The 26,440-nt window shown below is 47.8% G+C and overlaps 3 protein-coding genes across 3 annotated transcripts; 1 reads left to right on the top strand and 2 right to left on the bottom strand.

Annotated features, from left to right (window-relative positions):
- The first annotated feature begins 3,988 nt into the window (after nucleotides 1–3,988).
- LOC125532062 (uncharacterized) lies at nucleotides 3,989–8,485 on the top strand. The gene is made up of 9 exons (XM_048696242.2): nucleotides 3,989–4,471; nucleotides 4,593–4,732; nucleotides 4,832–4,926; nucleotides 5,012–6,462; nucleotides 6,603–6,763; nucleotides 7,012–7,088; nucleotides 7,179–7,326; nucleotides 7,699–7,848; nucleotides 7,971–8,485. Exons 1-9 carry the CDS (start codon nucleotides 4,297–4,299, stop codon nucleotides 8,247–8,249), a joined length of 2,676 nt encoding a protein of 891 aa, XP_048552199.2. The 5' UTR covers nucleotides 3,989–4,296; the 3' UTR covers nucleotides 8,250–8,485.
- A 72-nt stretch (nucleotides 8,486–8,557) lies between these two features.
- Nucleotides 8,558–12,099, bottom strand: LOC125532073 (RGG repeats nuclear RNA binding protein A). The gene is made up of 6 exons (XM_048696248.2): nucleotides 11,708–12,099; nucleotides 11,202–11,598; nucleotides 10,946–11,093; nucleotides 9,362–9,520; nucleotides 9,227–9,283; nucleotides 8,558–9,112 (listed from the first exon to the last, which is right to left on the bottom strand). Exons 1-6 carry the CDS (start codon nucleotides 11,871–11,873, stop codon nucleotides 8,921–8,923), a joined length of 1,119 nt encoding a protein of 372 aa, XP_048552205.2. The 5' UTR covers nucleotides 11,874–12,099; the 3' UTR covers nucleotides 8,558–8,920.
- Nucleotides 12,100–14,087: 1,988 nt separating this feature from the next.
- LOC147993031 (uncharacterized) lies at nucleotides 14,088–15,443 on the bottom strand. The gene has a single exon (XM_087539202.1). The coding sequence runs from the start codon at nucleotides 15,441–15,443 to the stop codon at nucleotides 14,088–14,090; it is 1,356 nt and encodes a 451-aa protein (XP_087395328.1).
- Nucleotides 15,444–26,440: the final 10,997 nt, after the last annotated feature.

Below are 26,440 nucleotides of genomic sequence, written 5' to 3'. Positions count from 1 at the left end.
GTTCGTAGAGTACTAGCTAAGCTAGCTAGTAGTCTTGCATTGCATAGTCATCACGTTCGACCAAACTTAATTGTCTTCCATGCATGCATGCAAGGCTGACCCAGCTGCCTCTAGGTGTGTATATATTTGGAATCAAGGATACTCTCTACCAGTGCTGTTTGGTGCACACAATGATTTCATTTCCAATTGCAATCAACCTAATTAACTACAATTAAAACCTCGATATCGTACGTGTACGTGCAACAATAGATAGACACGGCCACCGCACCGGGCCATGCATGCCATGCATGCACAGACATCACGCAAGTACGTACGAGGCGGAAACGATGGATGCTAGTCGGTACCCCTAGTAGCAGATTCAATTAGTATGGCCAAACTTAACCATCCATGCTGGATATTTGGGGAGCACGCTACAGCTACAAGATTTTTTTTTTTTCGAAAAGGAGGTTTACCCCAGCCTCTGCATCAGAAAGATGCATACAGCTGCAAGATGGGTACAAGTATTTGCATGCTGAAGAAACAAACCTTAACCATCGAACCATCGACGAATAGCTGGATCGGCTCACCAGAATCAGCATACGCGCATGCATATATTACAACCATGCATGGATTAATTTTGTCCTTCCAAATCACTCTTCGGTCGGTCAGCTTCTGCATGCATGCATGGATATGGTCCCGCCGATGTACTCTTCTTCTTCTTTAAGGTACTCAAAAGTGCTCCATTAATTTGAAGTTTGAACCAACAGCAAATGCATACTACTGTAGTACCAAATTACTACTCCAATATCCATGGATCAAAGTCACACCTGATGTGGCGTGTCGTCTTTAATTTGAACCAACAGCTAGCCATGCTCCCATGCGTGGAGGGCTTCAGTTCGTCGTGTACAATATGCATGCGCTCAATTCTTCTTCTTCTTCTTTTGATGAATAATAATAACATGGGCCGATCCTTTTGAAAACCATACAACTCGTGTCACGTATGACTCTCTTTTTTTTATCTTCAGTGAACTGTCCTGCATTCATCGCAACAAAAGAAAAGAAAAAAACTGCAATGCATTAAGTTTTCAAGCCAAAACAAAACCGTCATGTACGAAAATAGATTGTCAAGATATACTGCAAAGTATACATCACGTATTTTTTTTAAGTACAGAAATATACAACACTCCTCCGCCGGAGTCTATAGGCTGTGCCACTTCGGTGACGTGCTCGTGCCGTTCGTCGACTTCGTCTAGAGGAACTACGCCCCTAGCCGGGTCCGTTTCTTGGCCTGGCTCCTGGTGCAGGCTAGGATCCACACGCAGGAAGCTCTCCTGAGAAAGCATATTGTCGCTTCGGATGCTGCTGGCTGCCCCATCTGCCCCGCCGCGTTGGAAATGGCAGACCACCTCATTTTTGGCTGCCAGTTTGCCCGCCAGTTCTGGGCTGCAGTTGGGCTGGCCCCTGAGGTCGACTCCGTCCAGCTCCTTCATCAGCTGCGCCCTTCGATCGAGTTGGATGGCCACTGCCTTGAGCTCGATCTTCTTTCTGCTCTGCTGTTGGCAACTCTGGAAACTTCGCAACGCGGTGGTTTTTTAGAGGCCGTCGTTGTCTCTCCCTCGGTTGCTAAAGTTGTGTCGTGAAGACGTCGTGCTCTGGCGTGTGCGTTTGCCTGTTGCTCTTAGAGGGTGCTTGGATACGTTTTAGTCTCATGACTAAAAGTAGTGGGACTAAAACTTGCTAGCCTCACCCATGCTTGGATCCAAATACTAAAAAGACTAAAATCAAGTTATTGAGCATTTATTATCCTCCAAACCCTCCAATCCAGAACTCGCATGTGTTAAAGGAGAAGAATTAAATGAAGAGAGAGAGAGGGCTAATACATATTTTAGTAGGTTTTCTATGACTAAAAAATTTTAGCCTCAAGACTAGTCCTAGCCTCTCTTTAGTCATGGGTGCTTGGAACTTTAGCCTCTAAAAGAGACTATTTTTAGTCAGACTAAAAATAGTCCCTTGGATCCAAGCACCCTCTTAGACAAGTTATGGACGTGTGGCTTGACTGCTTTATGGGGCACTCACCGCTCTAATGTGGCCGCCTGTGTAATCCTCCCCTCCCCCCTCCCTCCTCTCTTGTGTATGTACCCCCTGTACTCTGGTTCGTTGTTTACCCTGAGCCAGGCGGCTCACTTACATGGTAATATATTTAGGTGGGGAGAACCCCCCTTGTGAAAATTAAAAAAAATATATACAGCACAGTGTAGTAGACGGCCCTCTGGCTCAACATAAAAGAAAAAAAAAATCAACGTATAAGCTCCTCCTCCTCGACTTAACATACACATGCATGGCATAAAAGAGTCTTCATTTTAGCATATTTGAAGAACGAAAATATGGAATGTTAACCACGTGACGTGGCACATGGGGGTAAGCATCTCAAACTTATGGAAGAACGAAATGTTTGAAGTGCAAGTGCATGTGTTACTCTACGGCTTTAAACAAAAAAATTGGCTCCCTCCAGGTTCGAATTAGCAGTGCGCATGCATGGTTCGCAAACGCGACGCAAGTTTCGAGGCGATAAAGGACACAAACGCATCTGCAATGATCAAAACCAAAAAGAGAGGCCCTTGTGGTGTAGTACCCTCCAAATTAAAGCTGCATGCCTCCTCGATCTTGCCTTAACCTCCGTGCCGGCCGGCACGCACGCATGAAAGGCATGGAATTCACTCCATCAACTTTTTCCGCTCCGCTCGAACAAGAGTATATACTCCAGACATCAGTAGCATCGAACGAACGGAACATCAGTAGCATCGAATTCAGTCAGATCAGATCACACTCTTTTTTCATCCCTTGCATGACAGTACCTGTCCCAAAAAAAACAGCAATCTAAAAAAAATTCGAAAGCTGTCCAAAATGCATGGCATCAAAATAAAAATTAGATTTGCCATTATATATAACATGATATTGCTAAGAATAAACCAACAAAAACAATACCGTAGTCCCAAAAAATGCAGAAAAAAGATAGACCCTACTGTACATGGCAAATTTGCATATATATGAATTAAAAAGAGACATCCAATGAATTTGCCACGTTTTATATTTTTGTTCTCAAAAAGCATAAAAATCACACACATGGAATTGCCATGATTGAAAATAAAAAAGTTGTCTTCTTCTCAATAATAAAATTGTCATGCCATTAGAAATAAAATGTTCGTGGTCTAACTGAAACAATTGTCATGGTTTAAATAATAAAATTGCCATGTTGCAAATAATAAAATTAACATGGTCTAACTGAAAAGTCGTCATGGTCTATACAATGAAATTGTCATGCTACCTGTAAGAGCATCTTCAAAAATGCATCACGCGCTAAAAATCATCATTTTTGTGTGCCGGAGACAAAAAGATAATAGCGCTCCAGCAGACGCTGTAAAATAGAGTGCGCATAAAAAACTTTAGCGCATGTGCTAAACGCGGTATCCCAGGCTGCAAAATTTGGACGCCGGATTATGTGCGTTGCAAAATCTGAGCTGCTGTAGTTGGGACCGCCGGATTCGGCGCTGTGTTTTTGTGCATCTATAAAACCTCTTCGTCGCTCCCGCAGGGCAAAAAGACTGTTTTGGCCTTGTAAAAGGATTATACCGCGCAGTGGCGGAGCCAGGAAAAAGTATTAAGGGGGGCCAAGTGTTGCTTATCCTTGGCAGGGAGGGCCAGCCCACTATAATACCTCATTTTCACAATACATAATCACTTGTTTATATGTATACTAGGCTTAAATCAATTTTGTTAGGGGGGGCAGGGCCCCTGCTGGTCCCCCCGTCTCCGCCATTGATACCATGCCTGTTTGAGATGCTCTAAGAAACTACCATGGTTAAATGATATGTAAATAACGAAATTGCCATGTAAACCTAAAATAAAATTGGACATGTCAAGCTAAGAAAAAAATTCTTCCCTGAAAAACATCACAACTCTTGGGATTTGCAACTGGTTAATCAGACGAAATCTTCTGTCAACCATGTAATGTTGTTCGCTTTGGGTTTTGGCCATTTGGTCTTTGTCCTAAACAGTACTGGCACTTGCACTGAATGCGACAGTACTAGTACATGAGTAGATGAGTAGCTCTTGCAATAATAGCTCTCCCTTTATTTTCAAACGACGTGAAAAAGACAGGACAAGAAGACCATCTCACCCTCACTCCTCACTCACTGACAGTCTTCTCATCTCTGCTCTTCTGCTCCCCCACTTCCAAAATCCAAATTCGAACAGCGCGCTGCCAAAAGACCAGCCAGCGGGACACGCCGGCGGAAGCTCGAAGGCTGCGCTCGGGGGATGGCCGGCGAGCAGGGAGCGCCGTCTGCCGCGGCGGTGGTGGTGGCGGCGCGGGCCGCGGCCAGGGAGGTGCCCCGGGCGGCGGCCGCGTGGGCGCTGGCGCACGTCGCGCGGCCCGGCGACGCCGTCCTCATCCTCGTCCTCATGCCGCCGCCGCAGCCGGCCGCCGCCTCCGGTACCCGCATAACCTGATCCTTCCCCTTCCCCCGATGAGAGATCATTGTCGTCCCCTGGTCACTCACGGATGCTTTGCTCAGAGTGTGTTCTTTCTTTCTTCCCCTTTGTCCGTCCTCCAGGTAGAAGGCCGTGGAGCTTCCCCTTCTTCGCGGGGGGCTGCGCCAGCGCCCACGCCGCGGCGCCGGCCCAGCGCTCCGACGTCTCCGACCTCTGCGCGCACATGACGCTCACCCTCCGCGACCTCTATGACCCCTCCAAGGTCAGCTGCCGCTGCTCTGCCGCTCGTCACTTTGCCACCTGCCACTGAAGTTTGTCTGAATGAAGTGCCGCCCTCCTGTTGCTGCTGAGCTTGGTGCAGGTGGACCTGAGGGTGAGGATCGTCGCCGGCGCGGGCCCCGGCACGGTGGCCACCGAGGCGAGGCGGGCGCGGGCGAGCTGGGTGGTGCTCGACAGGTACTGGCGGTGACGCAGCACATCAGCTCAGTTTCTTCTGTAAAAATCAGTGGTGTAATGTTGCATTTGCTGCTGCTGAATTCAGGGATCTCAAGGTTGAGGAGACGCGCTGCATGGAGGAGCTCCAGTGCAACATCGTCGCCGTCAGGCGCTCCCGGCCCAAGGTGCTCCGGCTCAACCTCGCGTGCTCCACGGAGGAGGCACACCCGGAGCCGGCAACTCCCCCGCCCCAGCCCGAGCCCAGTGCCCAAGATGAGGTGAACGAGGGGACGGTTTCGGTCACGGGACCCGCCGTGACGACGCCGAGCTGCAGCCCGAACTCAGAGACGCCGTCTGGCAGCACCGACGACGCCGGAGCGTCCTCCTCCGTGTCCACCTCGGACCCCGGCGCTTCCCCATTGTGTGCTTCACCTTCAGAAGAGGCCGGCATCTGCATCTCTCTGAAGAAGGAAGAAGCAGAGGATGCGGGAGCGTCCTCCGTGCCAACTTCTTCAGAAGAACCGGGCATTTCTCCATTGTGTGCTTCAGAAGAAGCAGGCATCTCTCTGATGAAGAAGAAGGAAGAAGAATCCGAGGATGTGGAGACATCTCCTCTGTCAAACTCAGCAAACCCAGCCAATTCTCCATTGTGTGCTTCAGAAACAGACAGTAGCTCTCTGAAGAAAGACGAAACCACCAACATTGATGCATCCTCTGTGTCAAGCTCAACAGACCCTGCAACCTCTCCAATGTTCGCTTCAGAAACAGACATCAGCTCGCCGGAGACGGAGGCGTTCGACGATTCCACCGGAGCATCCTCCGCTGCAAGCTCAGAGCCTGGCACCACTACTCCAGCTTGTGCTTCAGAAAGAGATATGAGCCCTCTGAAGAGAGAAACTGTCAATGTACTATCTGACCCTGGGAGTGAAGCTTCAGCTGCAACTCCTCAGGCAGCATCAGCAGCAGCCTCGCCGTCAATCCAGCCATGGATGGCCGACATCCTGCAGCGACCCGGAGCATCCCCCAGACCAACACCAACCCGTCGAAGAACCCCGACGGCCGACGCGCTGCTGGAGAAGATCGCCAAGCTGGACCTGCTGACGGAGATCAGCGCCGTCAGGAGCAGGTCAGACCTCAACTTCAGAGGCAACGTGAGGGACGTGGTGTCCCTCTCCCGGACCCCTGCGCCGGGGCCGCCGCCGCTGTGCTCGGTGTGCCAGCACAAGACGCCGGTGTTCGGGAAGCCGCCGCGGTGGTTCAGCTACGCCGAGCTGGAGCACGCCACCGGCGGCTTCTCCAGGGCCAACTTCCTGGCCGAGGGTGGGTTCGGGTCTGTGCACCGAGGGGTGCTGCCTGACGGCCAGGCCATCGCCGTGAAGCAGCACAGGCTCGCCAGCAGCTCGCAGGGCGACGTCGAGTTCTGCTCGGAGGTGGAGGTGCTCAGCTGCGCGCAGCACCGGAACGTCGTGATGCTCATCGGCTTCTGCGTCGAGGGCAAGAGGAGGTTGCTGGTCTACGAGTACATCTGCAACAGATCACTGGACACTCATCTCTATGGTAAGCTAGTAATCTTATCATGCAAAACTCAGTGTGACAAATTCAGTTGTTGAGATAGAAATGCACCGATATTTCCTTCAGTGCATGAGTGTGTGACCTTGCTATGCTAACTGAACTTGTTGGTTGTTGCTCTCTGTTAGGCCGTCACAAGGAGACCTTGGGGTGGGCTGCCCGGCAGAAGATCGCGGTCGGCGCCGCCAGGGGGCTGCGGTACCTCCATGAGGAATGCAGGGTCGGCTGCATTATCCACCGCGACATGAGGCCGAACAACATCCTCGTCACGCATGATTTCGAGCCACTGGTATGAAAATGATCATCAACCTTTGTTACGATGCAAACAAGGCCATTGCCAGCATTGAAATTTACTTCCCGTAATCATGTTAACATTCCATGATTCCAATGCTATAAAAGCTTACCATATACCTGATCATTTTGGAACTTAATCATGAGCTAAGCCATGTGCTAAATAAGTACGTATAATTGGCGTCGCTATGCCAAGTTTTGGCTTGTTACATTTGAGCCTGAAATTTCCTCATGATGGTGTGACAGGTCGGCGATTTCGGGCTGGCCAGATGGCAACCTGACGGAGACATGGGTGTTGATACAAGAGTCATTGGCACATTCGGGTGAGTGATCAGACATGCAACTTTCCCATGCTTGGTCAGGTATAACTTGTGAAATTTGGCAAATCTGAACCGCCCTTTTACTGTGTACAGTTACCTGGCACCTGAATATGCTCAGAGCGGGCAGATTACCGAGAAGGCCGATGTGTACTCATTTGGGGTTGTTCTAGTGGAACTTGTCACTGGACGCAAGGCTGTCGATATCAACAGACCCAAGGGCCAGCAGTTCCTTACTGAATGGGTGAGCTCACTGAATAATTACAGAACTGCTGCTATCATAATCCCCTTTCTGATTTCTTCCACTGTTTGATGGTAAGAAACTACTCTGATAGCTAAATGGTAGTTTTCACCAACCAAAGAAAAATTCCTCTTTAAGGAATACATATTTTGTTAAAAGGTAATAAATGATGCTTGCACCATGAACCAATATGAAACTGACAGATAGTATTTTTGTGCACCTGTTCATGCTCCATCAGCAACACAGACCTAAAGCAAAATGAATTTTGTGCTGTTTTGATCCATCTGGGTCGACAGGCCCAGCCTTCGTTGGAAGAACCTTGTCCTGGTATAACTACAATATGTTCTGACCCTGTTCCCTTCATTTGGAAAACAGGCACGGCCATTGCTCGAGGAGCACGCGATCGACGACCTCATCGACCCGCGCCTCGAGGACCGCTTCTGCGAGAACGAGGTCTACTGCATGTTGCACGCGGCGAACCTCTGCATACGGCGTGACCCACATTCGAGGCCGCGAATGTCCCATGTCAGTCAAATATTCCCACACAACCATTTCACCCTCTGAAGCTCTCAGTGTGATCAACCTTCAGTGTCCATGTTGTGCTTAGTTGCTTACCCTTCTTCCTGAATGTCCTGCCTGTTTGTCAGGTTCTCCGCATCCTGGAGGGCGACATGGTGGTGGAGTCCGGCGGCTGCATCTCCGCGCCGAGCAGCGACGCCGGGAGCATGAGCCGCCGCATGCTGAGCGACCGGCTGCACTACCAGGAGCAGGGCAGCCCGGTTCGGTCCGATCAGCGTGTCAGCGCGGTGAACCGCTCCCTTGAGACCACCCTGAGGAGCGCCTGGGATGCTGATGAGCAGGGCTTGTCTAACAGGTTTTGGTACCCTTCAGCAGCTGCTGCAGACTGCAGCCAACACCCAAGATGATGAATTGTGTGCTGCTCTTTGCATCTGTGTCACTGATGCTCTGTTTATAGCAGTGGAATAGATAGTATAGTATAGTAATAGGGGTTTACATTGTGTAACCCTGGATTTGAGCTCTTGTTTCTGAGCATGAACTGATACAAGTGTGGTGACATACATGTATGCAGTTGTTTCACAGTGCCTGTGTGGAGGCCATTTGTGTGATGTGATTTTCCAGGCTTAGTTCAGCCTTTACACAAGCACCCATCAGGTGCCTTGCCATGGCAGAATGATTTCTCCACAGAAAATATGCACAATGAACACACAAACCATAAGAAAGAAGATGACTTAATTCTGAGATGAGCAAAATCACAGAACCAAGCACACAGGAGACACATGACAGCAGCAAGTGCACCAGGAAAACATCTCATACATGGCATTGTCCTATTGAAATGAACGGAATAAGCTGCGGCTAAAACAAGACACGACACGGGTGGGCGGCGATGGGCGGGTGCACCTCCGGTGTACACGGGATACACAGACGGCGACGACGAAGACACGGCGACAGATAAAAAAGACGGATGGGCGAAACGACGACACGCTACTGAGTACTGACAACTCAACAAGGACACGGTCTGGAGTGAACCACCGAGGAGCCGCTGCTAGTCGGATCAGGGCACGGGACACAGACCCCTTCACTTCCCACCTAGCGTCGGAAACTGGGACTGGTCTTCGATCGCCGGAGCAGCAGCTGGTCGCCGGCCACCGCCGCCGCCGTTGTACCCGCCATGGGCCTCACCGCGTCCCCTGAAGCCACGGCCGCGGCCCCGACCGCCACTGTACCTCTCGCCTTCAGCTGGCTTCAGGAATTCGTTGATGCTGAGGGACTTCAGGCAGGGACAGGCAGCACCACAGGAAACAACATAGCACAACAGTTAGTAAAAGATACAACAGTTGCTCAGACCAAAGTAAACAGGACATGAGACAAATGCGCAGGATACCTTCTTGGCACGCTCCTCTCTTTCTGTGTTTTCTTTCTTCTTCTCCTTGTCAGAGCCCTACACCAGGGGTGGCGGCGGAAAGTTAGCATCAATATGACCACATGCAGAAGAAAGACGGCCTGATGTAAAACTTACCAGCTTGATAAATACTTCCTCAGCATCCTTCTTCACTGACAGTTGCTGCATGGACTGCAGCTCCTTGTCAACTTCAACCTTTCTCTCCTCAGCCTTTAGTGCGAGTATCGCTTTCCGCTTCTCCTCCAACACTTTCTCATACTCCTCCAAGGTCATCTCCTGTATGGTCAAAGTACAAGTTATTTCAATACAGATGTAGCATGCCACAGGACAAACATTAGGCATCAGAAAGAGCACAAGCATGCCACAGGTAACCTATTCAAACTTGTAATGAGATGCCTGGATCATATACAGACAACAAATGCCAAAGCAGAACATGTGCAGACAACAGTACAGGTGCACCAGAATGTTTTAGGGAAATTGAATATGACACAATAAGCCACCCCATGGGGGTGGGTGAAGAGGTAACGCCACTGTAACTGAACACACCTTCATCATAATACAAACAAGCTCAGGAATATATCAAAGAAGTCTGGGCGGCTCAAATAAATAAGGGGGGAAATAGCACTCAGACGGCTCAAATAAATAACAGTAAGTCAAATACTCTAGGGGAAGCTATTGACAAAATAAGATTAAACAAGAGTACATTACATCAAAGAGAGGATGCTGTTATATGAACCAACTATCGGCTAGGTAAAACTGAGCATAGGCAATCCATTTCTGAGAACGCTAGTGTCACTGGATCAGCCATATTCCACTATTCCCTACCAAATAACAAGGTACGCCTTCAAAGTGAACGACTATTAAAGAAATTGATATTTCAGTACGTGTACATATGCATTTGATCTACCACTTATTTAGATACCAGCAGCAAATCAAATGGCTCGCTGAGGTCAGTTAGTGACACAGATGTGACAATACAGTAAAATGTATGTGATCAAATGAGTCAAAAAAACAACACAGTACACTCTGACAGCAGTATGTAGCATCGGGCACAAAGGAGAAGAGAACTACAAAGCTGACAATAAGACTAGCCTGGAAGATGAGGAAATATTCCAGCTTCCAAAGAGCTTGATTCAAACCATTTTTGCACTGTGGCAGAAGTAGCTATTACGCGAGCAGGTGTACAGCAAACATCTAGACCCTGCTTGGAATGGGTGCAAGTTTTTACACCTGTATTTATTTTACAGGTGTAAATTACCGGTCGCCTCTTGATTCCTGCCTGGAATCAAAACGACGGGAGGAGGTCCGTATCCTAAACTGGCCAGAAACAAGCTGAAACGCTAATCCAAGCAGGGCCCTAGACTGGTCGAGTAACTGTATTACGTTACATCCCTAGAATAGCATATGTAAAACATGATAGTCCCTCCGATCCGAATTAATACATCCCTAGAATAGCATATGTAAAACATGATATTCCCTCCAATCCGAATTAACTGACGCAGCCTCTATACAACGTAAAACAGGCGTTATATAGAGACTTTGTCATTTAATTCGGGTCAGAGGGAGTATCTCGATTGTCCAATCAAGCAAGAAATGCTACCATCACCCTTGTCACCAATGCAAAATGTACACCCCATACAGTACAACTATGACGACACAATGCAAATCAATCAGATGATGGAAAACTCCAGAAAAATATACCTTATCTTCCTCAGCTTCCTTCTGTTCCTCTTCATTCTCCGCACCCTCCTTGACCTTCTCAGCCTCGGGCTGCGGCTCATCCTCGGGCTTCTTCTCATCCTCTGCCACAGCAGGGGTCTCCTCAGTGTTGACAGCCTCCACATTTTCCCTGATAATCATCATCACCCACATAGAAGGCGTCAAGCTCCACACATCATAATAGCAAAAAGAATCAGCATCATGCCAAGAAACAGAGACTAATTGGATCAATCTTAACTGTGGGAACCCTTCGTCGGTGGCGGTCCCCCAGTTGCCGCGGCCAGCGCCGTCGCGCTTCATCCCGAAGCCGCGGCCGGTGCCGCTGCGGCGCTCGTAGGAGCGGTGCGGGCGCCCGAACTCGTCCGTGTTCTGCCCGTCGGAGTAGCCCCCGCGGCGGCCGCCCCCTCCGCGGTAGGGCTGGCGCGGCCCGCGGCCCCTCTCCGCCTGCTTCCCATCGCCGTCCTCCAGGCGAGGCGCCGCATAGCCGCCGCCGCCGCCGCCGCCGTAGCCGCCCTCGAAGCCGCCGTTGGCGTCCGCGTCGCCGTAGTCCCGCCGCGGGCCGGTCCTGCCGAACCCGCCCCCGCGGCCGCCCCTCCCGCGCCCGGCGCCGTCCCCCCGGTTGCCCCTGTCCTCCGCTGCAGCCACAAATCGCATCACACCATGAGCAACAGAAACGGAAGCTGGGATCGAAAACCCCATCCAGCAATCGAATCGGAGGGAGAGCGAACCGAGAGGGTCACTCACCGGGCGGCGGGGTCTTGGCGGGCGGCTTGGAGCCGGGCTTGCCGGCGGCGGGGGCAGGCGCCGCGGGCTTGGGCTCGGCGGCCTTCTTGGCGGCGGCGGCGGCGAGGAGCTGCGAGGGGTCGTCGTTGTCGACGTCGCCGAGGAGATCGAACTGGTTGGACGTCATCTCCGGCGCACAGCACCAACCAAGCACTCAAACAAAGTACAACTCCGGCGCGATTCGAATCTAGCAGGAGGCCGCCGGCATGGGCGACGGATTGGATGGAAAGATTAGGGTTTTGGAGGGAGGTGAGGAGGTGGTAAAACCCTAGCCGCCGCCGCCAACGGAGAAGAAGCCGCTCTGTGCTGTGCTGCTGGAGCTGTGGGAGTGTGGGATGTGACAGCGGAGTGTGCTGGCCTCCGTTTTCAGACCGCGGGCGGAGGGGGAATGCCGGAAATGGGGCTGGGGGAGAGGGGTAATTACGGGTGTGCGTGGGTTTGCGGGGGTGCTGGGGCTGGGGGTGGTTTGGTCATTTTAGAGGTGGGTTGTTGGGACGGTGGTCGTGGGCTTCGGGCGTGGGTGTCGGCCTGCCCTGGCTTCGTGCATGGGCCTCCAGAGTTGATGGGTCCCCACCCCGCCCATTCACCACAAATCTTTTTTTTTTCTAACTCATTCACCACAGATCTATGGGTTCATTCCGTTTGGAGGAAATCAAAACGTAGGAGTTAGGAGTAGTATAGAAATTTGATAGGATGACACTTGCCATCCTAAGAAATTGACTTGCCTCGTTCCTACGCGCAAAATGAGCTTTGAGTGGATGTGTAGTTTCCTCCAAAAACACAGGAAATGAGTAGTATGCCTACGAAATTCCTATACGCATTCCCTACAAACCGGATGCATATATAGGAAATTTGTCTCCGGACTCTTTGTTCCTATGTTTTTCTATGAAATTCCTCCAAACCGAATGAGGCCTATATCTACCAAGTAATAAAGAGACTCCACAAATCTATAACATATTGGAAGATCATTGTCTTGGTTTGGGCCAAAGTACAAACAAGCAGAAGAGTTCAGTCTTGTTTAGTCCAAATTGTGGTGCATCTGTTAGGATAGGTGTTAAGAGGACTTTGAATATTCATCGGGAAGAACTCTCTAAAGGGTATCTTGGTCTACCGACAGCCACGGGCAAGATTGCAAAGAAGAAATTTGAGTATGTTGTGGAAAGCTTGCGGTCTAGGGTACAAGGGTGGTGTGAAAAGATGATGTTATGTGCAGCGAAGGAGGTTCTTCTTAAAGCAGTGGTCCAGTCACTACTAACCTATTCTATGAGTTTTTTTAAACTCACAAAAGGTTTGTGCAAGAAACTGACGACAGTAATGTCCAAATACTGGTGGGCGGGATCATTAGATAAAAAGTGGAATGCATTGGCACTTATAGGAGAATTTGGCTGTAGCAAAATATAAAGGAGGGCTAGGTTTTCGGGACCTTGGTTAATTCAAAGAGTTTATGTGCATGTGTTCTCAAGGGGTGTTATTATCCTTCAGAGGATATCCTTAGCGCAGGTTGTCCCACGGGGCCTCGATGACATGGCGGGCTATCATTAGAGGAAGGAATGCCCTTAGTAAGAGCCTGATCAGGCGAATTGGTGGTGGAAGAAGGACTGAAATATGGCATGATAGATGGATCAAAGGAACACACACTATGAAACAAATAGGAAGGCTTACTATTAATTTGGTGCAGCTTGTCGCCAATCTGCTGGAGCCAGATTCTAGGCAATGGAACACACAGCTGGTAAGGGAGACGTTTCTTGCGCCAGATACGAACGCTATTCTTAGTATGGCCTGGTCGAGAAGAGCTACAGAAGATATATGGGCCTGGGCTTGGGAAAGGACTAATATTTTCACAATCAAATCAGCTTATAGGGGAAATGACGAAAGAACGTTTCAGAGAAGGAGTGCCAATGACCCACACGTATAGGGGATCAATCATAGTTCTTTTGATAAGTAAGAATGTCGAACCAAACAAGGAGCAGAAGGAAATGATAAGTGGTTTTCAGTAAGGTATTCTCTGCAGGTGCTGTAAATAGTGAGAGCAACTCCAACGGGCCGACCCAAACGGACGACGATTTCGTCCGCTTTTTGTCCGTTTGGGTCGGCCGCTCGCCCGGCGTCCGCCCTGTTTTTGATATGGGTTGGCAGCGCGCCCAACGCGCCGACCCATATGTGCAGGCGTGGCCGGCTGGCCACCCATTTTTACATTGATTTGCATTCAAACATATGTGAAATGAAAATGTTAAAACAAGCCAAATAGTCTGGCCGCCCGAATAAATAGTATAGTTTTACAAGCCAAATACAAATAAAAATGTTTCACATAGTTTTGCAAACGAATAAAAGAAGATACCATCTATTGGTTGCCAACATGAGTCCACATATGCTCAACCAAATCATTTTGCAGTTGCACGTGAGTTTCCCAATCATGCATGTCTTCATGAAACTGAGTGAACTGCTCAAATGTTGCCGCTACTCCATGCTCAGGCACAACATTCTCACCCTGAAACTGAAAGCCTTGATCGTACAGACATTCCGGGCGCTCGTCTTCTACGATCATATTGTGCATGATCACACAAGCAGTCATCACCTCCCATAGTTTCTGTGTGCTCCAAGTATTAGCAGGATACCGAACGCTGCCCCATCGAGATTGCAAAACACCAAAGGCACGCTCGACATCCTTTCTAGCACTCTCTTGCTCTTGGGCAAATCTTTTCCTTTTCTCTCCGACAGGGTTGGGTATTGTCTTGACAATAGTGGTCCACTGAGGATAGATACCGTCGCCCAAATAGTACCCTTTGTCGTAGTTGTGGCCGTTGACAGTAAAGTTCACCGGTGGGCTGTTGCCTTCGGCAAGCCTACCAAACACCGGCGAGCGCTGAAGCACGTTGATATCATTGTGTGATCCAGCCACGACCTCTAGTATGATAGTGCAAGCCCTGACATGTCCCTTATACTGCCCTTGCCAAGTAGAAGGGCAGTTCTTCCACTCCCAGTGCATGCAGTCTATGCTGCCAAGCATCCCTGGGAAGCCCCTGCTGGCATTCATTGCCAGCAAATGGGTTGTATCTTCAGCTGTCGGCTCTCTCAAGTACTCAGGGCCAAACACAACAATCATAGCCTTGCAGAACTTATACAGGGACTCTAGGCATGTAGACTCGCTCATACGGATGTACTCGTCAATGAGATCATCGGGCACTCCGTATGCAAGCATTCGGATGGTGGTAGTGCATTTATGATAAGAGGAGAAACCAATCTTGCCGACGGCATCCTCTTTGCACTCGAAGTAGTCATCATAGCCGACCACTCCCTCTCTAATACGGTTGAAAACATGCCTACTCATACGGAACCGGCGGCGGAATTTATGATGTTTGAACAACGGGTTTGTTGTATCAAAGTAGTCCTTCCAGAGAAGGAAATGCCCACTCTCTCGGTTGCGATTCAACGCCGGAAGGTGGCCCGGTATGGAGCCACGAAACGACGGCCACTGGCTGTTGAGGTGGTGATGGACAAACACGACAGCCAATATCTCCTCCTCGTCGTCGGACGACGAATCGTCGGAGTCGCAAAGGAAATTGTGGAAAAAGAACTCGTCGACGGAGTCCATCTCGTACCTTGGCAAACTGTCGAACAGCTTGCGGGCGTCGGCGAATGAGACGGCCGGCGAGGGGAGTCGCGGCGCCCACATACCAGCTAGCTGCCCTACCGGCATCCGACGAGTGTGACGGCGTGCGACGAGCGTGCCGGTCGGATGTGGCAGGGGCGGCGAGGCGGCTTCTTGGTCGCGGGCGGCTTTGCGGTGGGGGAAGCGGCGGTGGGAAGTAGTTTGCTCCCCGGCGGCAAAACGGCGGCGTAGGGCGACGGGGGGGAGGGGGCAGCGTTGCTGGGCGGATGTGGAGGTGGCGGCGGCTGGAAGAGTCACCGGAAAAAATGGGCGGCGACGTTGGCGACGAAGGAGGCGGGAGGGTTGCTTTGTTGGTCGCAGGTTGAGACGGGAGGCCAATGTGCCACAGACCAGCGGGCCCGGGGACAAGAGTAGGCGAGCGCGCACGCGTCCGTCGCGTGTCCGCGCCGACGCAAATCAGGCTAAAAAATGGGTCGGGAATGGGTCGCCCGCGGGCGAAAAACGAACGCGCGTCCGTTTGGGTCGGCGCGTTGGGGCTGCCTTTTCTAACCGCGCCGACCCAAAAGGACGGCCGCGGACGAAATGGGTCGCCCCATTGGAGTTGCTCTGATAGCAGATATTTTTCTATCAAGGTAGTTCATAACAAGTAGTAATTGTAACAAAGGTGCATCAAGGTGGCCCAATCCATTTTATAACAAAGAACAAGCCGAAAGTACTTCTTATAGTGAGCAAAGCGTTCTCGAGGACACATGGGAATTTTGTCTAGTTAACATTCATTATGTTGAGGTTATTCACGTTCACTACTTTGATAATTTGATATGTGGGTGGACCGGTGCTAGGGTGTTGTTCTTACTTGAACAATCAACTCAGTTATGATTACCCCTGATACTTCTCCAATGTATCTATAATTTATGAAGTATTCATGCCATGTTTACAATGATTTTATATGGTTTTGGTGCACTTTTACATGATTTTCATGAACTAACCTATTAACCTAGTGCCCAGTGCCAGTTGTTGTTTTCTACATGTTTTTGGTTTTCCAGAAAATCCATAGCAAACGACGTCCAAACGCGATAAAAATTCATGGTGATATTTTATGGACAAGAAGAGACTGATGACCCACAAGTATAGGGGATCAATCGTAGTCCTTTTATTAAGTAAAAGTGTCGAACCAAGCAAGGAGTAGAAGGAAGTGACAAGCGGTTTTCACCAAGGTATTTTCTGCAAGCACTGAAATTATCGATAACGGATAGTTTTGTGATAAGATAATTCGTAACGGGTAACAAGTAACAAGTGTAACAAAGGTGCAACAAGGTGGCCCAATCCTTATTGTAGAAAAGGACAAGCCTGGACAAACTCACTACTAGCAACCCACATGTACCAATCTGAGGTTTTGAGACAAAGATTGAATACAAGAGATGAACTAGGGTTTGAGAGGAGATGGTGCTGTTGAAGATGTTGATGAAGATTGACCCTCCCTCGATGAGAGGATCGTTGGTGATGACGATGGTTTTGATTTCCCCCTCCCGGACAGAAGTTTTCCCGGCAGAATAGCTCCGCCTGAGCGCTAGATTACTTCTGCCCAGGTTTCGCCTCAAGACGGCGGCGCTTCGTCCCGAAAGCTTCCTTATTATTTTTCTAGGTCAAAACCTTTCATATAGCAGAAGATGGGCACCGGAGACCTGCCAGGGGGCCCACAAGCCCTGGGGGCGTGCCCTGGGGGTAGGACGTGCCCCCTAGGATTTATGGCCACCTGGTGGGCCCCCTCTGGTATTTCTTCGCCCAATATTTTTTATATATTCCAAAATAATTCTCCGTAAATTTCCAGGACTTTTGGAGTTCTGCAGAATAGGTATCTCAGATTTGCTCCTTCCCGGTCCAGAATTCTAGCTGCCGGCATTCTCCCTCTTCATGTAAATCTTGTAAAATAAGAGAGAAAAGGCATAAGTATGTGCCATAATGTGTAATAACAACCCATAATGTAATAAATATTAACATAAAAGCATGATGCAAAATGGACGTATCAGAGACCCACAGAACTTCGGAAGAGGACCAAACAAGGTCCAGGGGAGCCACAAGCTCACCTGCTACCCCCTAGGGCATTGGGACTGAGCTTGTGGGTCCCTCAAGAACCCCCCCTGACGTGAAACTTATGCAAAACTCCTATAAATCCAGAAACCCCCGAAAGTTAACCTAGATGAGTTTTCTGCCGCCGCAAGCCTCTGTTCTTCCACGATCTCATCCATAGCTCCATTTTGGCACCCTGTCGGAGGGGGGAAATCATCATCGGAGGCCATCTTCATCATCCCGGCGGTCTCCATGATGAGGAGTAGTTCACCCCTGGGGCTGAGGGTATGTACCACTAGCTTTGTGTTTGATCTCTCTCTCTCTCCCTCTCTCTCTCTCTCGTGATCTTGGTAGGGCACGATCTTGATGTACCATGAGCTTTGTTAATGTAGTTGGATCATATGGTATTATTCCCTGTCTATCTTGTTGTGATGAATTGAGTCCTGCCCTTTGAGGTTTCATTATTATCGGATTGAATATTGCATTTGAGATCACTTGATGTATGTCTTGCATGTGGATACCCGTGGTGACAATGTGGTATTCTATTGAGTCACTTGATGTATGTTTTGGTAATCAACTTGCAGATTCCCGAGGTGACATTGGAGTAATCTAGGCACATAGGTTGATACACGTTTTCATCCTACTTTTTTTGATAGAAACTTTGCAGTAATCTTTGAAGTTCTTTGTGTTGAATTGAATATTATGAATGTGAAATCGTTTGATGCATATCGAATAATTAACTCATGGATACTTGGGGTGACATTAGAGTATCTAGGTGACATTAGAGTTGATTGATGCGTATCATATGGTGTTATTGTAGTACGATCTCAATGGTTGTTTGTGACACTTATAGGGATGTCCCAATAGATTGACCGAAAAAATAAATTTGAGGTGGTTTGCTACCTACAATAATTTCATCTTATGTTCTCCGCTATTGATAAGAACTTTGGAGTGATTCTTTGTCACACGTTGAGGGATTGGTATATGATTCAATTATGTTAGCACTGTTGAGAGATTGCACTAGTGAAAGTATGAACCCTAGGCCTTGTTTTCAAGCATTGCAAAACCTATATCTACCATCCATACTACACTTGTATCACCATCTCTTCACCAAACTAGTGCGCCTATACAATTTATTATTGTATTGGGTGTGTTGGGTCACAATAGATTTCTTATATTTGATTGCAGGGTTGTTTGAGAGAGACCATCTTCATCCTACACTTCCCATGGATTGATAAACCTTGGAGCATTTCCAATAGAAGATGCAAATTTGGAGATGTAAAATTTACATCTCCGAAAAGTGCTTTTTACATCACCAAAAAAGTGCCAACTTCAACAGATGATGTATATTGGAGATGTAAAAGTAGTGCTCCAACAGTGATGCATATTTGAAGATGTAAAACTACTACTCGAAGCGACGGCGCCAAGCTTCGGTGGCATGGCGGAGGCGCGGTCGCTGATCGACCGGCGACAGCCAAGCTTTGAGACTGTGGGGGCGGCGTGATGTCTACTACACAACTTCTTGTAGACTCGTGTTGGGCCTCCAAGTGCAGAGTTTTGTAGGACAATAGGAAATTTCCTCAAGTGGATGACCTAAGGTTTATCAATCCGCGGGAGGCGTAGGATGAAGATGGTCTCTCTCAAATAACCCTGCAACTAAATAACAAATAGTATCTTGTGTCCCCAACACATCCAATACAATGGCAAATTGTATAGGTGCACTAGTTTGGCGAATAGATGGTGATAAAAGTGTAGTATGGATAATAGATATAGGTTTTTGTAATACTTAGTGTGTATCCAAACGTCACTTTGTAACTGGATGATCAGAAAGATGCTCTATAGGTATCTCCGAAGGTGTCTCCTAGGTTGGCATGGATCGAGATTGGGATTTGCCACTTCGTGTGACAGAGAGATATCTCTGGGCCCTCTCGGTAATACAACATCGTAAAGAGCTTGCAAGCGACGTGCCTAATGCATTAGTCACGGGATATTGTATTATGGAATGAGTAAAGAGACTTGCCGGTAACGAGATTGAACTAGGTATGGAGATACTGACGATCAAATCTTGGGCAAGTAACATATCGCCGGACAAAGAGAATTGCATACTGGATTGACTGAATCCTTGACATCGTCATTGTTCAACCGATAAATATCTTTGTGGAATATGTAGGAACCAATATGGGCATCCATGTCCTACTATTGGTTATTGACCAGAGAGGTGTCTCGGTCATGTCTATATGATTCTCGAACCCATAGGGTCCGCACCCTTAACGTTCGATGATGCTAGAGTAGTATTGGGACATGTGCATTGGTAACCGAATGTTGTTCGGATTCCTGGATGAGATCTCGGACATCACGAGAAGCTCAGAAATGGTCTAGAGGTAAATATTCATATATAGGAAGTCCTGTTTTGGTCACCGGAAAAGTTTCGGGCATTATCGGTATTCTACCGGGAGTGCCGAAAGGGGTCCGGGGGTCCACCTGCCTAGGGGCCCACTGTTGGAAATATGCCCTAGAGGCAATAATAAACTGGTTATTATTATATTTCCTTGTTCATGATAACCGTTTATTATCCATGCTAGAATTGTATTGATAGGAAACTCAGATACATGTGTGGATACATAGACAACACCATGTCCCTAGTAAGCCTCTAGTTGACTAGCTCGTTGATCAATAGATGGTTACGGTTTCCTGACCATGGACATTGGATGTCGTTGATAACGGGATCACATCATTAGGAGAATGATGTGATGGACAAGACCCAATCCTAAGCCTAGCACAAGATCGTATAGTTCGTATGCTAAAGCTTTTCTAATGTCAAGTATCATTTCCTTAGACCATGAGATTGTGCAACTCCCGGATACCAGAGGAATGCTTTGGGTGTGCCAAATGTCACAACGTAACTGGGTGGCTATAAAGGTGCACTACGGGTATCTCCGAAAGTGTCTGTTGGGTTGGCACGAATCGAGACTGGGATTTGTCACTCCGTGTGACGGAGAGGTATCTCTGGGCCCACTCGGTAGGACATCATCATAATGTGCACAATGTGACCAAGGAGTTGATCACAGGATGATGTGTTATGGAACGAGTAAAGAGACTTGCCGGTAACGAGATTGAACAAGGTATCGGGATACCGACGATCGAATCTCGGGCAAGTACAACACCGCTAGACAAAGGGAATTGCATACAGGATTGATTGAATCCTTGACATCGTGGTTCATCCGATGAGATCATCGTGGAACATGTGGGAGCCAACATGGGTATCCAGATCCCGCTGTTGGTTATTGGCCGGAGATATGTCTCGGCCATGTCTGCATGGCTCCCGAGCCCGTATGGTCTACACACTTAAGTTTCGATGACGCTAGGGTCATAGGGAAAGTATGTACGCGGTTACCGAATGTTGTTCGGAGTCCCGGATGAGATCCCGGACGTCACGAGGAGTTCCGGAATGGTCCGGAGGTAAAGATTTATATATGGGAAGTCCCGTTTTGGTCACCGGAAAAGTTTCGGGTGCTATCGGTAACGTACCAGGACCACCGGGAGGGTCCCGGGGGTCCACCAGGTGGGGCCACCAGCCCCAGAAGGCTGCGTGGGCAAAGTGTGGGAGGGGACCAGCCCCAGGTGGGCTGGTGCGCCCCCACCAAGGCCCAAGGTGCAAGGGAGAGTGGGAGGGGGCAAACCCTAGGTCCAGATGGGCCTTAAGGCCCACCCTAGGTGCGCCCCCCTCTCTCCCCCCTTGGCCGCCTCCCAGATGGGATGTGGGGGCTGCCGCCGCCCCTAGGGAGGGAACCCTAGGTGGGGGCGCAGCCCTCCCTCTCCCCCTATATATAGTGGAGGCAAAGGGGCAGCCCAACACACGAAGTTCTTCTCCTGTTGGCGCAGCCCTACCCCTCTCTCTCCTCGTCTCTCGTAGTGCTTGGCGAAGCCCTGCTGGAGTCCCGCGCTCCTCCACCACCACCACGCCGTCGTGCTGCTGCTGGACGGAGTCTTCCCCAACCTCTCCTTCTCCCCTTGCTGGATCAAAGCGTAGGAGACGTCACCGGGCTGGACGTGTGTTGAACGCGGAGGCGCCGTTGTTCGACGCTTATATCGGAATCAACCGCGATCTGAATCGCTACGAGTACGACTCCTTCATCCGCGTTCTTGTAACGCTTCCGCTTAGAGATCTACAAGGGTATGTAGATGCACTCTCCTTCCCCTCGTTGCTAGATTACTCCATAGATTGATCTTGGTGATGCGTAGAAAATTTTGAATTTCTGCTACGTTCCCCAACAGTGGCATCATGAGCTAGGTCTATGCGTAGATTCTATGCATGAGTAGAACACAAAGTAGTTGTGGGCGTTGATTTTGTTCAATATGCTTACCGTTACTAGTCCAATCTTGTTTTGACGGTATTGTGGGATGAAGCGGCCCGGGCCGACCTTACACGTACACTTACGTGAGACAGGTTCCACCGACTGACATGCACTAGTTGCATAAGGTGGCTAGCGGGTGCCAGTCTCTCCCACTTTAGTCGGATCGGATTCGATGAAAAGGGTCCTTATGAAGGGTAAATAGCAATTGACATATCACGTTGTGGTTTTGCGTAGGTAAGAAACGTTCTTGCTAGAAACCCATAGCAGCCACGTAAAACATGCAAACAACAATTAGAGGACGTCTAACTTGTTTTGCAGGGTATGCCATGTGATGTGATATGGCCAAAGGATGTGATGAATGATATATTTGATGTATGAGATGATCATGTTCTTGTAATAGGAATCACGACTTGCATGTCGATGAGTATGACAACCGGCAGGAGCCATAGGAGTTGTCTTAATTTATTTATGACCTGCGTGTCAACATAAACGTCATATAATTACTTTACTTTATTGCTAAACCGTTAGCCATAGTAGTAGAAGTAATAGATGACGAGACAACTTCATGAAGACATGATGATGGAGATCATGGTGTCATGCCGGTGATGATGATGATCATGGAGCCCCGAAGATGGAGATCAAAAGGAGCGAAGTGATGATGGCCATATCATGTCACTATTTGATTGCATGTGATGTTTATCATGTTTTTGCATCTTATTTGCTTAGATCCCCGGTAGTAAATAAGATGACCCCTCATTAAAATTTCAAGAAAGTGTTCCCCCTAACTGTGCACCGTTGCGAAAGTTCGTCGTTTCGAAGCACCACATGATGATCGGGTGTGATAGATTCTAACGTTCACATACAACGGGTGTAAGACAGATTTACACACGCGAAACACTTAGGTTGACTTGACGAGCCTAGCATGTACAGACATGGACTCGGAACACAAGAGACCGAAAGGTCGAGCATGAGTCGTATGGTAGATACGATCAACATGAAGATGTTCACCGATGATGACTAGTCCGTCTCACGTGATGATCGGACACGGCCTAGTCGATTCGGATCATGTATCACTTAGATGACTAGAGGGATGTCTATCTGAGTGGGAGTTCATGAAATAATCAGATGAACTCAATTATCATGAACATAGTCAAAAGGACTTTGCAAATTATGTCGTAGCTTACGCTTTAGTTCTACTATTTTAGATACGTTCCTAGAGAAAATTTAGTTGAAAGTTGATGGTAGCAATTATGCGGACTGGGTCCGTAAACTGAGGATTTTCCTCATTGCTGCGCAGAAGGATTATGTCCTTAATGCACCGCTCAGTGAGCTGAACCTCGAGCGTTGGTTGTGGATGTTGCGAACATCTGACATACATGTTTTGATGACTACATGATAGTTCAGTGTGTAATGCTAAATGGTTTAGGATTGAGGCACCAAAGACGTTTTTGAAACATCACAGAACATATGAGATGTTCCAAGGACTGAAATTGGGATTTCAGGCTAGTGCCCACTCAAGAGGTATGAGACCTTTGACAAGTTTCTTAAGCCTGCAAACTAAGGAGAAAAGCTCAATCGTTGAGCATGTGCTCAGATTGTATGAGTACAACGATCGCTTGAATCGAGTGGGAGTTGATCTTCCAGATGAGATAGTGATGGTTCTCCAAAGTCACTGTCACCAAGCTACTAGAGCTTCGTGATGAACTATACCATATCAGGGATAGATATGATCCTTGAGCTATTCGCGACACCACGAAAGTAGAAATCAAAAGGGAGCATCAATTGTTGATGGTTAGTAAAACCACTAGTTTCAAGAAGGGCAAGGGCAAGAAAGGGATACTTCATGAAACAACAAATCAGTTGCTGCTCTAGTGAAGAAACCCAAAGTTGAACCCAAGCCCGAGACTAAGTGCTTCTGTAATAAGGGGAACGGTCACTGAAACAGAACCACCCTAGATACTTGGTAGATGAGAAGGCAGGCAAGGTCAACGAAAGTATATTGGATATGCATTATATTAATGTGTACTTTACTAGTACTCCTAGTAGCACCAGGGTATTAGATACCGGTTCGGTTGGTAAGTGTTAGTAACTCGAAATAAAAGGCTACGGAATAAACGGAGACTAGCTAAAGGTGAGATGACGATATGTGTTGGAAGTATTTCCAAGGTTGATGCAATCAAATATCGTGCGCTCCCTCTACCATCGAGATTGGTATTAAAACCTAAATAATTGTTATTTGGTGTCTGCGTTGGGCATAAACATGATTGGATTATGTTTATCGCAATACGGTTATTCATTTAAGGAGAATAATGGTTACTCTGTTTATTTGAATAATACCATCCCGATCGTAGTGATAAACATGTTCATGCGAAAAGATATAAGATAGTAATGATAGTACCACACACTTGTGGCACTGCAATTTGAGTCATATTGGTATAAAACGCATGAAGAAGCTCCATGTTGATGGATCTTTGGACTCACTCGTTTTTGAAAAGATTGAGACATGTGAACCATGTTTGTTGGTAGATATGCATGAAGAAACTCCATACAGATGGATCGTTTGGACTCACTTGATTTTGAATCACTTGAGACATGCAAATCATACCACATGGGCAAGATGACTGAAAAGCCTCGTTTTCAGTAAGATGGAACAAGAAAGCAACTTGTTGGAAGTAATACATCTTGATGTGTGCAGTCCAATGAGTGCTGAGGCATGTAGTGGATATCGTTATGTTCTTACTTCACAGATGATTTGAGTAGATGCTAAAGTATATTTACTTGATGAATCATGAGTCTGAATTATTGAAAGGTTCAAGTAATTTCAGAGTGAAGTTGAAGATCGTCGTGACAAGAGGATAAAATGTCTATAGAGATTCCTATCTGAGTTACGAGTTTGGCACACAATTAAGACATTGTGGAAATTGTTTCACGACTAATACCGCCGGGAACACCATAGTGTGATGGTGTGTCCGAACATCATAACTGCACCCTATTGGATGTGGTGCATACCATGATGTCTCTTATCGAATTACCACTATCGTTTATGGGTTAGGCATTAGAGACAACCGCATTCACTTTAAATAGGGCACCACACAAATCTGTTGAGATGACACCGTATGAACTATGGTTTAGAGAAACCTAGGCTGTTGTTTCTTAAAAGTTTGGGGCCACGATGCTTATGTGGAAAAGTTTCAGGCTGATAAGCTCGAACCCAAAAGCGGATAAATGCATCTTCATAGGACACCCAAAACAGTTGGGTATACCTCCTGTCTCAGATCCGAAAGCAATAGGGATTGTTTCTGAAATCGGGTCCTTTCTCGAGAAAAAAGGTTTCTCTCGAAAGAATTGAGTGGGAGGATGGTGGAGACTTGATGAGGCTATTGAACCGTCACTTCAACTAGTGTGTAGCAAGGCACAGGAAGTTGTTCCTGTGGCACCTACACCAATTGAAGTAGAAGCTTATGATAGTGATCATGAAACTTCGGATCAAGTCACTACCAAACCTCGTAGGACGACAAGGATGTGTACTACTTCAAAGTGGCACGTGATCCTGTCTTGGAAGTCATGTTGCTAGACAATAATGAACCTACGAGCTATGGAGAAGCGATGGTGGGCCCGGATTCCGAAAAATGGCTCGAGGCCATAAAATCCGAGAGAGGATCCATGCATGAAAACAAAGTGTAGACTTTGGAAGAACTACTTGATAGTCGTAAGGCTGTTGGGTGCAGATGGATTTTAAAAGGAAGACAAACAATGATGGTAAGTGTCACCATTGAGAAAGCTCGACTTGTCGTTAAGATGTTTCCCGACAAGTTCAAGGAGTTGACTATGATGAGACTTTCTCACACGTAGCGATGCTAAAAGTCTGTTGGAATTATGTTAGCAGTTACTGCATTATTTATGAAATCTTGCAGATAGGATGTCAAAACATTGTTTCCTCGACGATTTTCTTGAGGAAAGATTGTATGAGATACAACCAGAAGGTTTTGTCAATCCTGAAAAATGCTAACAAGTATGCAAAGCTCCAGCAATCCTTCTAAGTACTGGAGTAAGAATCTCGGAGTTGGAATGTACGCTTTGATGAGATGATCAAAGATTTTGGGTTTATACAAAGTTTATGAGAAACTTGTATTTCCAAAGAAGTGAGTGGGAGCACTATAGAATTTCTGATGAGTATATGTTGTTGACATATTGTTGATCAGAAATGATGTAGAATTTCTAGAAAGCATATAGGGTTATTTGAAAAGTGTTTTTTCAATGGAAAACCTGGATTAAGCCACTTGAACATTGAGCATCAAGATCTATAAGGATAGATCAAAACGCTTAATGGTACTTTCAAATGAGCACATACCTTGACATGATCTTGAAGGTGTTCAAGATGGATCAGTCAAAGAAGGAGTTCTTGCCTGAGTTGTAAGGTATGAAGTTAAGACTTAAAGCTCGACCACGGCAGAATAGAGAGAAAGGACGAAGGTCATCCCCTATGCTTAGACATAGGCTCCATAGTATGCTATGCTGTGTACCGCACCTGATGTGTGCCTTGCCACATGTTCGGCAAGAGGGTACAAAGGTGATCAAGGAGTGGATCACCAGACAGCGGTCAAAATTGTCCTTGGAGAAAATAAGGACATGTTTCTCGATTATGGAGGTGATAAAGAGTTC

The sequence above is a fragment of the Triticum urartu genome, chromosome 1A, assembly GCF_056163025.1.
Source record: "Triticum urartu cultivar PI428250 chromosome 1A, HENAU_Tu73, whole genome shotgun sequence".
Lineage (NCBI taxonomy): Eukaryota > Viridiplantae > Streptophyta > Magnoliopsida > Poales > Poaceae > Triticum > Triticum urartu.
The sequence above is the reverse complement of the archived record's forward strand: the minus strand, read 5'-3'. Positions and strand labels throughout refer to the sequence as shown.

Bases quoted from the DNA above. Each gene is read 5' to 3' on its own strand.
- LOC125532073 (XM_048696248.2), bottom strand. From the start codon at position 11,873: ATGACGTCCAACCAGTTCGATCTCCTCGGCGACGTCGACAACGACGAC. The intron at 9,521-10,945 runs GTATATTTTTCT...TTGACCATACAG, and splicing joins AGGAAGCTGAGGAAGATAAG to GAGATGACCTTGGAGGAGTA. The intron at 9,284-9,361 runs GTAAGTTTTACA...CCCCTGGTGTAG, and splicing joins AGGAAGTATTTATCAAGCTG to GGCTCTGACAAGGAGAAGAA.
- LOC147993031 (XM_087539202.1), bottom strand. From the start codon at position 15,443: ATGCCGGTAGGGCAGCTAGCTGGTATGTGGGCGCCGCGACTCCCCTCG.
- LOC125532062 (XM_048696242.2), top strand. From the start codon at position 4,297: ATGGCCGGCGAGCAGGGAGCGCCGTCTGCCGCGGCGGTGGTGGTGGCG. The intron at 4,733-4,831 runs GTCAGCTGCCGC...AGCTTGGTGCAG, and splicing joins ACCTCTATGACCCCTCCAAG to GTGGACCTGAGGGTGAGGAT. The intron at 7,089-7,178 runs GTGAGTGATCAG...TACTGTGTACAG, and splicing joins AGAGTCATTGGCACATTCGG to TTACCTGGCACCTGAATATG.